Consider the following 12,592-nt stretch of genomic DNA (forward strand, 5'->3'; position numbering starts at 1 on the left):
ATTTATAAATAATGGATATTTTTTACATAAAGAATATAGTAATATCTCTTATATTAAAGGCTAAAGGAACTGTTTGAGAGAGATTAAAATACTTAGGCAGCATCATGCAGCTAAGGATGCCTATGAGGTGGGCTCTGAACCCATTGCTCCTCCCAGGCGCACTCTCTGCCTCTCTGAGTTTGAACAACTGGAATTGGATCCTAGCTTCCCTAAAGGCTGCACATGAACTTTTGGGGCACCCTCTTCCCTTCTTTGGGCCTTGGTAAAAAGGCATTTGGGGGCACTTTGTAAGGTGAGAAGACTGGGCTAGCTCTTCTCTAAGGTGTTTGAGAGCTCTGATCTCTGCAGCCCACAAAACAAGAGTTTTTCTCCCCACAGAGATGGCCTGCTTCCAGCATCCATGTGTGAGTTCTTGTGGGGCTATGAATCTCCTCCATGTGCTCAGTGATTCTCAGGCTCCTTGGAGTTTACTAGCACACACTATGGACTAACCTGAATGAGTGTGTCTTTGGGGAGGGTAATAATGACTTATATAGAGATGCCATGCAGCAGTATGGATCATGTGGGTAGCATCAGGAAGAGAAGAGACTCAGAGAGAGAGAGAGAGCTTCTCTTATCCCATCTACATGTATGTGTTATATCAGTCTCTTTTTGCATATTTGGTTTCTGGGTTTTTTTATTTTAGTTTTTAAGTAAAAAAGAAATATATGGCTATTTTTTAACAATGACAAAAAATACTGGAGTGGTTTGCCATTTCCTTCTTCAGAAAGGATAACCTAAGAGTTATAACTTCAGAATTAGAAGGGACTTTGAAGACCAAGATTGTCCAAAGTCACCCAGGCAGCAAGTGACCCAGCTCCTTTGGCTCCAGATCCAGCACTCTGTCTACTGAGCCACCCTGCCTCCTTCACTTGTCTGGTTTCAAGACATCTCTCATTTATGCCAAACCCCAAGTCACAGAACCTCAGTTGGAATGGATCTCAGAGATGACCCTGTCTCACCTCTTCCTGAATGTCCTCTGAAATATGTGCTCATATGATCACAGACAAAGCACCAGAAGGGACATTGGTGACATCTTCTCTAACCTTTTTCAGAGGAGGAAACTCCCCAACAAGGTGAAAATGGCTTATCTAGAGTCACAGAGGTCTTTCTCAAGAATGCCCAGGGAGAGAGAACCTGCCACCTCTCAAGAAAGACCATTTTACTTATCAGTAACTCATTCTTAGGAACATTTTTCTTGATATCAAGAAACCTAAATTTAACTCTGTAGCTCTGCCCATTGCTCCTAATTTTGTCCTCTAGGATCAGCCACAAGACTGATGGACTGTCTTCCACATGCCAGCCTTTCTAGTACTTGAAGGCAGCAGTCATATTCTTGCTGGCTAAGCATCCTTTGTTCCTATAGAGATCATCATCTAATGTAAAATCCCTTCTGAGCCTGTCTTGCAGCACCATTCTCAGCCACAGGTCATCAGCTCTTTTCTCTCCAGTCTCAATCCCTATGTCGCATTCCTGCCTCCCTCCCAGAATATTAGTTCCTTCCCATCATGGCCCACTGCACCGTCAAAACTTGGTGCAACCATCTTTCCCTAACTCTGCCTGAATGCTCATTCCTTTGCTCTAGATGCTTCTGGCCCCCTAGATCAAGGCTTCTTAGGCTTTTTCCCTTTGCAACACCTTTTCACCTGAGAAATTTTTACCTGATCTTCAGTATTAGGGATATAAAATGGGTTTCCAAATCAAACATTTACTAATAATAAATCATGATTCTGTAATCTTCACATTCAGTTTAGAATTGTAAACACAGTTTAAAAGCTTTGCTTTAGACTCATTAAGTTTCTCTTCTAAACATCCTTCATCCACTTATCCCTCATCTCCTAAAACTGAATTGTAAACTCCCTGGGGGCCAGCACCCTACCTACTACTTCTTTGTTGGCAATAGGGATTTGAACAAAGGATGTGAGCCACTTCCCTATCTGTTTGGGAGGTGAGGAAGGATAGAATTTTCTGAAGAATCCTATGGAATTACTGGACCAAAGTCACCCATTTTAGAGCATCATCCATCACCACTACTACACTAGATCTTACAGACAAGAAAACTGAGATCCAAAGAGGATAAGAACTTGGACCAAGCTAATTAGTAGCAAAAGAAAGAACTTGAATTCAGATCCTCTGACTTCAAAACATTCACTTAGGGGCTGCTAGATGGTGCAGTGGATAGAGCACCAGCCCTGAAGTCAGGAGGACCTGAGTTCAAATCTCATCTCAGAAACTTAATGCTTCCCAGCTGTGTGACCCTGGGCAAATCACTTAACCCCAATTGCCTCAGCAAATATAGCCTCAGCTGATGATAGTAGCAGAAGAAGGAACTTGAATTCAGATCCTCTGACTTCAAATACACTCTTTTCTTCATACTACCTTCTACTTGGAAGACAATTGTCAGGGCTTAGCCACAAGCGACTGGGCGTGACAATGGGATCCCAGTCAGAGAAGGGAAAGGGAGGCAAGACAAAGTAGTAAAAACAAATGATTCTGAAGAAACTTTCCAGCTAAGTTTCTTCCTATTCCTCATCCTCAACAGTCCATTCATCATCTCTATGCCTTTGTGTTTGTGTCCCCATCCCTGGAAAACCCTCCTGCCTTGCTTGGAGTGCCCAGTTTCCTTCAAAGCTCAGCAGAAGCACCATCTTACATGTGAAGCCTACCCCAGGGCCCCTCCTCCCTCAAACTGACCTGTATTTCTTTTGTGTGCATGTTCTAGCCTGTCCTTATATAAGCTTTTTGAGGGCATGGGGTTGTTTCTCTTTTGCCTTTATATCTCCAATGCTTAAGACAATGCCTGGCTCAAGACAGTGCTTTAAAAAGGGAAGCTGAGTAAATGAGTGAGTGTTCTGCTCAAAGATTTGAGAAATGGAGACTGGAAAGTTTGAGTGTAAGGAGGGGATGGGAGGGACAGGATAGAGAGGACCCAAAGCTCCCAGGGATAGGAGGAGCAATAAGAAGAGCCTCAGGTTCATAGCACTGAGAATCAGTATGGATCTTAGGGTTCATCTATATCCTCTCCTCTCCCCAGAATTTTGTAGCTGAAGGAAGGGAGCCAGAACAGTGAAGGGGAGGGAGATTGCCCCAAGTCACAAAGCCCATAGAGCAAAGATTCTGAAACTAGATGTTGTGATAGCAAGCACAATTCTCATTTCAGTTGGTCAACCAGTACGTTCTCATAGGGGGTCTGAGAGCTGGAACAACCCTAGAGGTCAGCTAGCCCTTCCCTCTTCTGGAAGACCCAACATCCCTGGCTTATCTCTAAGGTCTCTAAGCTACTCTGGACACTCCCAGAAGTTCACTCTCTCATGCAGCAGCTGCTTTCATGGCTACACAGATCAGATTGTAAAGTTCTTTCTCTCTTGCAACTGGCCAAAAATGTTTTCCAAAACTTATTTCCACCCCTACTTCATCTATCCTTGTTCTATTTTCTGGAGTTCTGCAAATGAAACAAACTCTAACCCTTCTTTCACGTTGTAGATGACTATAAATCTGGAGTTGAGGCAACTTTAAAGTCCAATCAATGCAACCCCTTCAATTTGCAGATAAGAAAACAGATGAGGCTCATAGAAGGAAAACTGTTTGTCTACAATCATATAGATAGGAAGGATCCTGGGATCCAGGGATTTGGACCTGAGAAAACAACTCACCTGCTCCTCTGAAGAGCTGACGATGACCAGGTCAGAACCATCTATCTTACATGCCTCTCTGGCTTCCTCCCATGAATTTTGGTTCACAGAAAAGAAGTAACAGCTGTCTTTATATAATTCCCACTTATAGGGACATGGTTGGCAAAAGGTGCCTGTGGGTAATAAGTAGGACTAGGCAAGGGAGCCGAGGGTTCTGGCTCCCTCTCCTGACCACTGAAATTAGACTTTTTTGGATATTCCCAAGTACAAATTCCTGTTCTCTTTAGTTTCTCAGTCATTCCCAGGTGTACCAGTGTCCTTACTCAAAGTTTTGTTCAGTTGTTTGATGAGCAGGGAAACTTCATTTTGTTCTTCGGCTCTCAAGTCTACAGACAGAAGAATAGACAGAAATCAGAAGAATGAACACTTTTCCTAGATGTCCTGCCAGGCTGAATTTTGCTCCTGGCAATCTCTCCTTCCTTGGAGAATTCAGTTGTTCTGGTCTTCCTGCTCCTCTTAATCCCTAGAGACTCAGACTTGTGAGGGATTTCAAGGGTCTTCTGCTCCAACACACAGCTCTAGAAATCCCTTCCCCAGAGACCCCAGTGCCTTTCCTGTGTCCCTCCTTGCTACAAATCTCTGAGCCCTCCTCTTGGTGGTTGACTGTTTCCACTAAAACCAGATGACTTTTCCCAAGTTCACGATGTTACTCCAATCACCTGTCAGTTGGACAGATAGCTGACTCAGTTTCTTCTGGATTTCTTCATGATCCAAAGTATACTGACTTTGGGTAATGAGTAGGATTTGGCAAGGGACCCAAGGGTTGTAGCTCTCTCACCCAAACACTGAAGTCAGACCTTTTTGGATAGCCCCAGGTACAATTCCTGTTCTCTTTAGTTCCCCAGTCTTTCCCAAATGTCCAGGTATCCTTACTCAAAGTTTTGTTCAGTTGATCAATGAGTTGGGAAGCTTCAATTTTTTCCTTGGTCCTCAAATCTAGAGAGGGAGGAATAAGGAAATCAGAAGGATGAACATCTTTGCTCTTTGAAGAGCCTAGCTCTCCTTTCTGGGCTGGATCTTGTTCCTGGCAGTTCCCACTTCCTTGGAGAACCCAGTTGTTCAAGTATTCTAGCTGCTCTGGATCTCTAGAGATTGATTTGTGAGGGATTTCAAGGGTCATCTGCTACAACTCAAAACTCAAGAAGTCCTCTAGAGACTCCCAGTGTATTTTCTGTGTCCCTCCTTGCTGCAAATCTCTGAGCTCTCCACCTGGTGGATGATTCTTCCCACTAAAACCAGATGTTTTTTCTCCAATTCCTGGTCTTACCCCAATCATCTATCATCTGGGCAGAGAGCTGGCTCAGTTTCTTTTGGATTGTTTCATGCTCCAAATTATACTGACTTTAGGTAACAAGTAGGACTTGTCAAAGGATCCAAGAGTCCTGGCTAGACCCAAGTACAATTTCTGTTCTTTTACTTCCCCAGTCATTCCCATATGCCCAGGTATCCTTACTCAAGTTTTTGTTCAGTTGTTCAATGAGCTGGGAAACTTCAAGTTTTTCTTTGGCCCTCAAATCTAGGGAGGGAGGAATAGGAAAATCAAAAAGATGAACATCTTTGCTCTTTGGAAAGCCCAGCTGTCCTACCCAGGCTGCATCTTGTTCCTGGCTGTCTTCCCTTCCTTGGAGAATCCAGTTGTTCAGGTATTCCTGGTCCTCTGGATCTCTAGACACTCAGACTTGAGAGGGATGTCAAAGGTCATCTGCTCCAACACACAGCTCCCAAAATCCCTTCCCCAGAGATGCCCAGTGCCTTTCCTGTGCCCCTCCTTACTGCAAATCTCTGAGCCCTCCATCTGGTGAGTGATTCTTTCCTCTAAGACCAGATGTCTTTTCCCCAGTTCCTGACATTACCCCAATCATCTTTCAGTTGGGCAGAGAGCTGGCTCAGTTTATTCTGGATTGTTTCATGCTCCAAATTTTACTGATTTTGGATAATGAGTATGACTTGTCAAGGGATCCAAGAGTCCTGGCTCCCTTTCCTGACCACTGAACTCAGACCTTTTTGGATAGACTCAAGTACAATTCTTGTTCTCTTACTTCCACAGTCATTCCCATATGCCCAGGTATACTTACTCAAGGTATTGTTCAGTTGTTCAATGAGCTGGGAAACTTCAAGATTTTCTTTAGCCCTCAAATCTAGGGAGGGAGGAATAGGGAAGTCAGAAAGATGAACATCTTTGCTTTTTGGAGAACCCAGCTGTCCTACCCAGGCTGCATCTTGTTCCTGGCTGTCTCCCCTTCCTTGGAGAATCCAGTGGTTCAGGTCTTTCTGGTCCTCTGGATCTTTAGATACTCAAACTTGAGAGGGATGTCAAAGGTCATCTGCTCCAACCCACAGCTCAAGAAGTCCCTTCCCTAAAGACCCCCAGTGTCCTTCTGTGTCCCCCTTTGCTGCAAGTCTCTGAGCCCTCCACCTAGTGGTTGATTCTTTCCACTAAGACTAGAGTCTTTCCCCAGTTCCTGGCCTCACCCCAATCATCTTTCATTTGGGCAGAGAGCTGGCTCAGTTTCTTCATGATTGCTTCATGCTCCAAGTTATACTGACTTTGAGTCTGGAAGACTGGAAGATAAAATAGAGTTGGGTCCATTGGAGTAATATCCACCTAATAGAAATCTGAGGAGTCCAGGGTAAGGAAGAAAGCCCAATTTCAAACAAACTTCCCTTACCCTGGAACCAATGGCAGAATTGACCCCTAAACCATGATCCCTCTTTTATGTTGCTCTGTCTAATAGTATGGCAATCTCACTCAAGACAGGGAGCTCAAGCCTGGCCCCTAGCTCAACCTGACTTTGGGGATCCATTCCTGCTTCCACTCTTGCAGAGTAGCCCCAAATACCCAGATACTCAGCAGCACAGATTTCTAAATTAGCATAAGCTAGAAAACTGAAGATAATCCAACCACTTCACTTTGTAATTAAGAAAACTTAGGATCAGGGATCAGGTTATAACAGCTCCAGATGACACAGCTAATACTTGGCAGTAGCAGGGCTAGAATTCAGATTCTCCTACTCAGGCGACAATGCTCTTTCTATTCTATCACCCTCCCCCTCTTCTCTATCTCCCAAGTCCCATGAGAAAGATCAGAAATAGAACTTCTTCACCCAAGCCATTGATCTCCCTGGAAACGGGCCTTACCTCGGGACAGGATAATGATGCTGAGGATGAAGGAAAGGGTAATGAAGAACATCATCATCAGGAAGCCCAGGCGACTCAGCCAGGAAACTGCAAGGACGGAGTGTTGGGGAGAACTCAAGGCTACTTGGCCCCCAGACCCTGGGAAACCTTCCCTAAGCTCTTCTACCTTATTACACAGACCCAGAATAGAAAGAATCACATTTTGAATCTATGAAACTATCAACTATCTTAGAAGTGGCTCACTGATGTAGGAGATACATCACTGCAACAGTGCCTCAGGAAGCTCTCCATTCAAGTTCAGCCATAGCCACTTACTGCTTAGCTATGGGACCCAGAGTTCCCTCATCTGTAACATGAGGATAATATTAGCCCTGATATCCCCAAGTTATTGAGACCACATAAGTAAGGCTGTACACCTTATAGCAGTGCTGGCCATAATGACTCTTACTATTATCTCTGACAGCCTTGTTATGTCTAGCCTGTATCCCATGATGTTTTTACCCACTAGGAGCCACTCCTGCCCCCAGTTAGAGTTCTTCTAGCCCTTCTCTTCCAGAAAGTCCTCTGAGATAGCTGTTTAACCTATGCTCTCAGGGGATCTGCTTGTGAGATTGAATTAAATTAACAGCAAACATTTATTAAGCATCTACTGTGAGTTCATAACAGGGATGGAGCAGAGAAACTGGACTTGTGGTTTCACTGGGAGAGGAAGATTCCTTCTCCCAAAGGAGGTTGGTGCCTTTCTTTCAATCTAAAGAGCCTTATAGCTGTCTGGAGCAGATGTAGGGAGATCAGCTTTGGGGTCAGGTAATGGCTTAGTTGACTCCCTTCTGACCTAGTTTTAAAATGTTATGTTATCTATGTTTTATTGTATTTTTATTTATTTTGTTAATTCTTTCCCAAATTTCATTTTAACCTGATTCCACATGCAGCTAGCACCCCATCTTTGCTCTCTGTTTCTTCTTGCCCCTCTCTCAACTTCTTCTCTAGGAATCTAGACACTATACCACTTGGTGCATATATATTTAGTATTGTTATTACTTCACTTTCTATGATACCCTTTAGCTAGATATAATTTCCTTCCTTATCTCTTTTAATTAGGTCCATTTTTGCTTTTGCTTGATTGAAATGAAGTTCGCTACCCCTGCTTTTTTTTTTTTTTACTTCCACTAAAGCATAATAGATGCTAGCACACCATTTTTGATAGCTCTGAACTAAAGCCCTGAGAGATCCCATTATTTGCCCGGATCACTGAGCTACAATGTGTTTGGGGGTGGGGGGAAGCTTAGACCCACATCTGTCAGGATTTGAGGCTGGCTCTCTAGGCATTAACCTCGATTAAGACAAAAATAAAGAATGCTTCTTCTTAAGGGGCTTATATTCTAAGGGAAGAGACTATATGTATATACATATATATTTGCATGCATATATGTGCACATATCTATATATGTGTATCTATTCAAGTGTATACGTGTATTGTTATAGGCAAATCTATGTACAAATACTCACAGGCATGTGTGCAGGTGTGGGCCACACACATGTATACACTGTATACATACATACACACATGCATTGCAAAATGGCAAATTAATACAACATAATTTCAAAGAGCAACATACTAGCAACTGGGGAAATGGGAAAGTTTACATGGAGAAGGGGGAGTTTGAGCTAAGCTTTGAAGGAAATTAGGGAGTGAAAAAAAGGGAGATGAAAGGGGAGTGCATTGGGCTGAACTGAATTAAATTGAATTACTATCCTGACAACTGTCCCTCTAAACTACCCCTGTAGGAACCCAGAGAGTCCAGCTTGAGCCCTCTGCTCTCTATGCGCTTCTCTAGGGCCCAGAAGTCCTGTCTTTTAGTCCTGCCCAGGCTACTGTGGTCTCCACAGTCCTCTTTTACTCCTTACTGGTCCACATACCTGAATATCTTCTCAGGCTCTGAGTTCTGAGGTTAAAGTTGCTCCATCCAGAGGGCATCAATGCGTCCTCATCTACATAAAATGATCAGATATGATTTCTGCTATTCCACTCCCATCAATATGAGAGGAAATGGGTAAGCAATGGGCAAATGCATTCCTGGTCCCTGGACAGGATATCTTTCTGTCCTATACTTCGTGCTATTTCTGGACTCTCCTTTGCCTATCATGAGGAGAACCCAAGTGCTCTGGTCTAGAACCTGAGGGTCTTCTCCACCAGCCCTCCCTGGTCCATTCCCTACATGGCCCTGACTCCTACCTTGCCCACTCACTGGTACTCTTGAACTCATATTTACCTACCCAATTCTGCCAGCCCAGAACTCTTTAGATCATCAGCTTCACACATCTCCATTGCTCTTTCTGAAGACTGTTTCTGTGCTGCTTAGGGATCAAATCCTCTTCACAACTAGGCAGTTTCTCTTTCTTTCACAGAACACTTTCCCAGGCTCCTACCCTCTAGCGGAACAAAATATGACAAAAGGGAAATGAACTTTCCCCACTTCTCCATTGGCTAAAACAGAATTAGGGAAAATAAAAATAAATGAGATAAAAGACAATGTGGAGGACAACCCAGAGAGGAGTGGGATAGGGCACTACAGAAGTAACAGGTCCCAAAGAGGGATTGAGATATCAGAGGATAGGAGTGAGCAGGGATCTTGATCCCAAAACCAATGAGGGCAATTAGGTGTCAAAGTGGATAGAGCACTGAAAACCCTCATCACACAAAGGTCTCAGATGTGCATTGGAGGTAGTCAGCATCTACTCACAACCTCCAACATGTTTCTTTTACCAAGTCAGATAAAGTTAATGTTATTTCAAAGCCAAAGGCATTTAATCAAATTTGTCATTCAGCCATTGTTGTCTCTTTGTGACCCCATTTGGCATTTTCCTGACAAAGATACAAGAGTGGTTTGCCATTTCCTTTTCCAGTTCATATTACAGATGGGAAAATGAAGCAAAAATGGGTTATGAGACTTAGCTAGGGTCACATACCTAGTAAGTGTTTGGGGCCAGATTTTAACTCATAAAGATGAGTTTTTCTGATTCCAAACCTGATGTTATAGCCGTCATATCACTTAGCTGCCTATTCAGCCATGGTTGTCTCTTTTGACCCCATTAGAGTTTTCTTTGCAAAGATACAGGAGTTGTTACCCATTTCCTTCTCCAACTCAGAGGAAATTGAGGTAACCAGGATTAAGTAAGTTTGCCCAGAGTTACACAGCCTGTAAGTGTCTGAGGCAGATTTAAAATCAGGTCTTCTTGATTGCAGACCCAGCATTATATCCATTCCTAAATATGTGATTAAAAAAAGCAACTCCATCACTAATAGACATAAGGGCAACTTCTCCCACAACTTACTACATCACAAGTCAGGAAGAAGATTCAAACATGGAACATATGTAGAACAAACGGGAAGTATTCATTGGAACCACATATGACTCGAGAGAGACTAATAGATTTACCCTATTTCTACTTGCTCTTCCCCATGCTTGGAATGTTCTCTCTCCTCATATCTCATTCTTAGTCTCTCCCCTGGTTTTCTCCAAGATTCACTCCAAATCTGTAGTTCTCTGCAGGAGGCTGTTCTCAATTCTTCTTCTTCACCCATTCTTCTAAGCTTGCCTTCTATTTACATTGTATGTATCTTGTGTGGGTATCAGTGCATGTATTTGTGTATGTGTGTATAGTTTTTTGAATGTTGTCTCCCACCTTACAATATAAACTGTTGGGGATAGAAAATGCTCTTTTTGTATCCAAGTAAAAGCATAACACATTCAATCCTCAAATGGAGAGGGGTGGAATGAGTCAACATTCTTAGAAAATGGTGCACAAAGGTAAAAAATACAGATGTTTATACTTTATACATTGAATCTATGGGAAAGAGAAAACAAATTTTAAAACTGTCATCTTTCACTAAAGGTCATTGAAAATACATTTTTCTGCATACAATTCTTTATAACCAAACATTAACTTAGATATGTACCTTTCAAAACACATGACCCATAAAATGCAGTCAAAATAAAATTGGTGACATGTGAAACATTTTTCTCCCTAGCATTTCCCTAGAATTCTGACACCTTTTGTGCTAACATCTCAATTTTTTTAAATCACAAAATTATTCAATTATAAGGAGCTATAACTCCACTTGGAAGGATGTTGATGAATTATTATAAAGGATGAGAAGGCAAAAGTCCAGTCCTATGCTGGAGAGAACATTATGGCCCACAATATCTCCCATTTGGAACTATAATTTTTTTAAATAAATTTTAATTGACAGAACTCATGCCAGGGTAATTTTTTGCAACATTATCCCTTGCACTCACTTCTGTTCTGATTTTTCCCCTCCCTCTCTCCACCTCCTCCCCCAGATGGCAAGCAGTCCTGTACATGTTAAATATGTCTCAGTATATCTTAAATACAATATATGTGTGCAGAACTGAACAGTTCTCTTGTTGCACAGGGAGAATTGGATTCAGAAGGTAGAAATAACCCTGGAAGAAAAACAAAAATGCAAAGAGTTTACATTCATTTCCCAGTGTTCTTTCTTTGGGTGTAACTGCTTCTGTCCATCATTGATCAGTTGGAACTGAGTTAGATCTCTTTCTTTATTTTGGTTGAAGAAATCCATTTCCATCAGAATACATCCTCATACAGTATCGTTGTTGAAGTATATAATGATCTCCTGGTTCTGCTCATTTCACTTAGCATCGGTTCATGTAAGTCTCTCCAAACCTCTATTCATCCTGCTGGTCATTTCTTACAGAACAATAATATTCCATAACATTCCTATACCACAATTTACCCAACCATTCTCCAATTGATGGGCATCCATTCATTTTCCAATTTCTAACCATTACAAACAGGGCTGCCACAAACATTTTGGCACATACAGGTCCCTTTCCCTTCTTTAGTATCTCTTTAGGATATAAGCCCAGTAGTAGCATGGCTAGATCACAGGGTATGCACAGTTTGATAACTTTTGGGGCATAGTTCCAAACTGCTCTCCAGAATGGTGGATAAGGGAGACCAGGAAACATTCAGTGATGCAGAAAATGACCTCCATGTGTTCTAGAGCAGGATTCTTAAACTTTTCCCTCTCCTGATTCTAGAAATTTTTATGTGACCTCAGGTATGTAGTTATATTAAATAAATATATAAAAAGGTATATAGAACATACATTTGTAAGTATATATGTTTTATATATAAATAAAATAAAAATTACTAATAATAAATCATAATTTTTTCACTCCTACATTCAGTTACAAGACCCCATATGGAGTTGCAAAGCACAGTTTAAGTAGCTTGGTTCTAGAGCAGGAAGCACAACAAATGATTGATTAAGAAAAAATCCATAACATTATAAAAAAATTTTAGATGAATATTTTCATGCTTTCTATATTCATTTGTGTGCTGCCACCCAGAAATTTGCTTGGTTGGATCCAGAAAATGAACACAATGTCAAAGCAATTGCTTCAGCTTATCTTAATCAATAGGCAGCAGACATTTGCAATTACTAAAGAAGAAATCTGGAGTGAAAAAAACCTCATTTTTTCCTGAGAAATTTTTACATGACTCTATGTATATAGCTTTGTAAAATAGTATACAAATGAAACATTTACTGATAATAAATCATAAAGAAGTTTATTTTAAAACAATTTTTGGTATACATATAATTTTATTATTTATTAAAGATGAAAACAAATTTACATGCTAATGAGATGGATGTGCTTATTTATTTTTACATA

The 12,592-nt window shown here is 41.6% G+C and overlaps 1 protein-coding gene across 7 annotated transcripts in view; it reads right to left on the reverse strand.

The window, feature by feature from the left end:
- Positions 1 to 9,275, reverse strand: part of CD209 (CD209 molecule) — a 53,441-nt gene extending 44,166 nt beyond the window's left edge. Inside the window, exons 1-9 of one of the 7 annotated variants that reach the window (XM_051972511.1) lie at positions 9,147 to 9,275; positions 8,790 to 8,861; positions 6,870 to 6,956; positions 6,204 to 6,293; positions 5,807 to 5,869; positions 5,185 to 5,247; positions 4,605 to 4,667; positions 3,995 to 4,057; positions 3,693 to 3,844 (exon numbers count right to left, since the gene is read on the reverse strand). In XM_051972511.1, the coding sequence (XP_051828471.1) occupies positions 3,693 to 3,844; positions 3,995 to 4,057; positions 4,605 to 4,667; positions 5,185 to 5,247; positions 5,807 to 5,869; positions 6,204 to 6,293; positions 6,870 to 6,956; positions 8,790 to 8,861; positions 9,147 to 9,198 (705 nt within the window). In that variant the 5' untranslated portion in view covers positions 9,199 to 9,275. The remainder of the gene's footprint in view (positions 1 to 3,692; positions 3,845 to 3,994; positions 4,058 to 4,604; positions 4,668 to 5,184; positions 5,248 to 5,806; positions 5,870 to 6,203; positions 6,294 to 6,869; positions 6,957 to 8,789; positions 8,862 to 9,146) is intronic. The other 6 variants (XM_051972508.1, XM_051972507.1, XM_051972512.1 and 3 more) reach the window with 6 other exon arrangements.
- Positions 9,276 to 12,592: the final 3,317 nt, after the last annotated feature.

Source organism: Antechinus flavipes, chromosome 1 (genome assembly GCF_016432865.1).
Source record: "Antechinus flavipes isolate AdamAnt ecotype Samford, QLD, Australia chromosome 1, AdamAnt_v2, whole genome shotgun sequence".
NCBI lineage: Eukaryota > Metazoa > Chordata > Mammalia > Dasyuromorphia > Dasyuridae > Antechinus > Antechinus flavipes.